Source organism: Anneissia japonica, unplaced genomic scaffold (genome assembly GCF_011630105.1).
Source record: "Anneissia japonica isolate Jap-2015-1 unplaced genomic scaffold, ASM1163010v1 scaffold6997_len847652_cov182, whole genome shotgun sequence".
Taxonomy (NCBI): Eukaryota; Metazoa; Echinodermata; class Crinoidea; order Comatulida; family Comatulidae; genus Anneissia; species Anneissia japonica.
In genome coordinates, this window is record NW_022730884.1 from 25,504 (window position 1) to 27,695 (window position 2,192).

Here is a 2,192-nt window from a genome sequence, read left to right on the forward strand (position 1 = left end):
AAGAGACAGTTCTGGTATCCTGCGTTCGGATCCTTGGACTAACACGAACCAACATTTCCTGAAAAAGTTCAGGATCAATTCGCTGAAAGTTCCTAAATCCAGTGTGGTCCTCCATTGCCATTTCCGACATTAAAGCTTCGTATTGTCCATGCAAAGACCTGCGCATTAACCAGGGTCCAAAAACGCCTTTTTCTTTTCTTCATCCTTCCCCTACGTTGGCTCCTAGCAACTAAAACAGAAGCAATGGCAGCATTTATAAGTAGCTCTTCTTCTAGGAGCACCAAAATATTTCTGTTGGCTTCCATGTTGTATGCGAATTTGCAAAACAGAACGTCAATTCTAATAGCTTGGAATGCCCTTACCTAATATCTAATTCGGTACAACTCCTAACGCTCATAATAATCTCGTAAGCTCCTAGTGAACTCGGTGTTTCGCTCGGCATAATTCCATAACTCGTACCCAACTCCGTAAGGTCGTACATCATTCGTAGCTAACACGTAGGAAGCCCGTATGGAGATCACGAGTTTCACGAGTTTTTAACTCGTGCGACTCCTGGATGAAATCAACCTAGGTGGGAGAGGGGCTTACTCGTACTCTTTTTTGGGTGCTCGCATCAAACTCGTAGATGACAAGCAGTTCACTTTCAACTTATGAAAATGTTAAATATCCAATGTCAACGTGATAATAATTCCACTACCCTATTTAGTTGTGGTATAAAGTATAATAGGAAAACATCACTTACCAATATTCGATTCTGAATTTATGTAATTTCCGAGACGCAATCTGTACTTGTCAGATGCATTTTCTATTCTGAATGAATCGTAAGTGGCACAGTAAGACTTGCCGTCATAGTCAATTAAATCTACTCGCAATTCGTAAATTGCCGAAGACGTAATCTTGTGAATAAATTCGTTTCCAATCCAAAATTCGTTGCACAGATCACCAAATCCATCAGCATATTCGTCCCAATTTCGGTAAAAATCTACGGAGCCGTCTCGCCTGCGTTGGAGTACCTACGTACATACAGTATACTATTACTTCTACGTACAAAACGATATGAATAACATGCATTTTACAGAATTTATAAAAAATAATTACTTATGAACTCACTGTCCAGCCAAGGTCCTCGGTTTTCATGTCACAATAAACTTTGCGGGTTGAGCATGATGCGCAGGGTTTCACGTTATATACACCACTTCTTCTATTCCGTAATTGCTCCACTTGCGTGCAGTCACGATTCTGTGTTAAGCAAGAGTATGTATATGTATGCATGTACGTGGGTATGCATAAAATTTAGAAACCTATGTATTGTCCAACATGATATAAATGTCAAAGTTAAATTAATCAATAATAAGTAGATTACTGGTACCTAATATTACAATGCATGACACAATTACATATGATAACATGTTTTGAACCGATACTGAATTATATATATACGTGAGAGCAGCTTAGCTCAGTCGGCTAATCTGGTGGTAGCCACTGTGTGTGCGCTGAACCGTGGAGATCTCTAGGTTCCCGGTTCAATTCCCATCGCTGCCTCTCCTTGTGTTTCAGCAAGAGGGCTGAAATACAAGTTACATAGCGCACCGTCTTTCGGATGAGACGTTTAAGCCGTTGGTCCGATGTGTATTTATGGCCCATGTGCACGTTAAAGAACACAGTACACTCTTCGGAAAAGAGTAGGCGATTGTCTCCCGGTGTACTGTCCAATCACCACCAGAAGAACCCCACTGGAAAAAAGTCTTTTTCTAGACTTTCGTGGGCTATCCTTGGTGTTTACACCGAATAAATCCAATCCAATCCAATCCAGTAATACTTCATAGAAGACCGGATTTAATAAGGCCTGTTGTAAACAGTAATTCAAAGAGAGTGTTTATTGTTGAAGACTCAACCCCTTGGATGGAATCTTAAAAATGATACGAGACTAAATTCAGTTACGTATTATAATTAACTATAAACCAAAGTGAATTAGGCCTAAAAACATTAGATACACTGTATTTGTGTAAGTTAATTGTTATCATAGTAGGTTCTCTTGTTAGAAGGGTTATATTTCAGTGTTAAAGTTTATTAGATTAACAACTACTATATGTATATATAATTTATATAGGCCTATATTATATCTGTCTCTTATACACATCTAGATGTGTATAAGAGACAGGATTTATCCATGTAGTTAAAAAATAAAAATG

General features: G+C 38.5%; 1 protein-coding gene across 1 annotated transcript in view; it reads right to left on the bottom strand.

Moving 5' to 3' along the window:
* The window catches only part of LOC117115167 (ficolin-2-like), a 19,357-nt gene that overhangs the window by 10,595 nt on the left and 6,570 nt on the right, over nucleotides 1-2,192 (bottom strand). The window contains exons 3-4 of the mRNA XM_033258875.1: nucleotides 1,111-1,239; nucleotides 743-1,013 (exon numbers count right to left, since the gene is read on the bottom strand). Coding sequence (XP_033114766.1) covers nucleotides 743-1,013; nucleotides 1,111-1,239 — 400 coding nt within the window. The remainder of the gene's footprint in view (nucleotides 1-742; nucleotides 1,014-1,110; nucleotides 1,240-2,192) is intronic.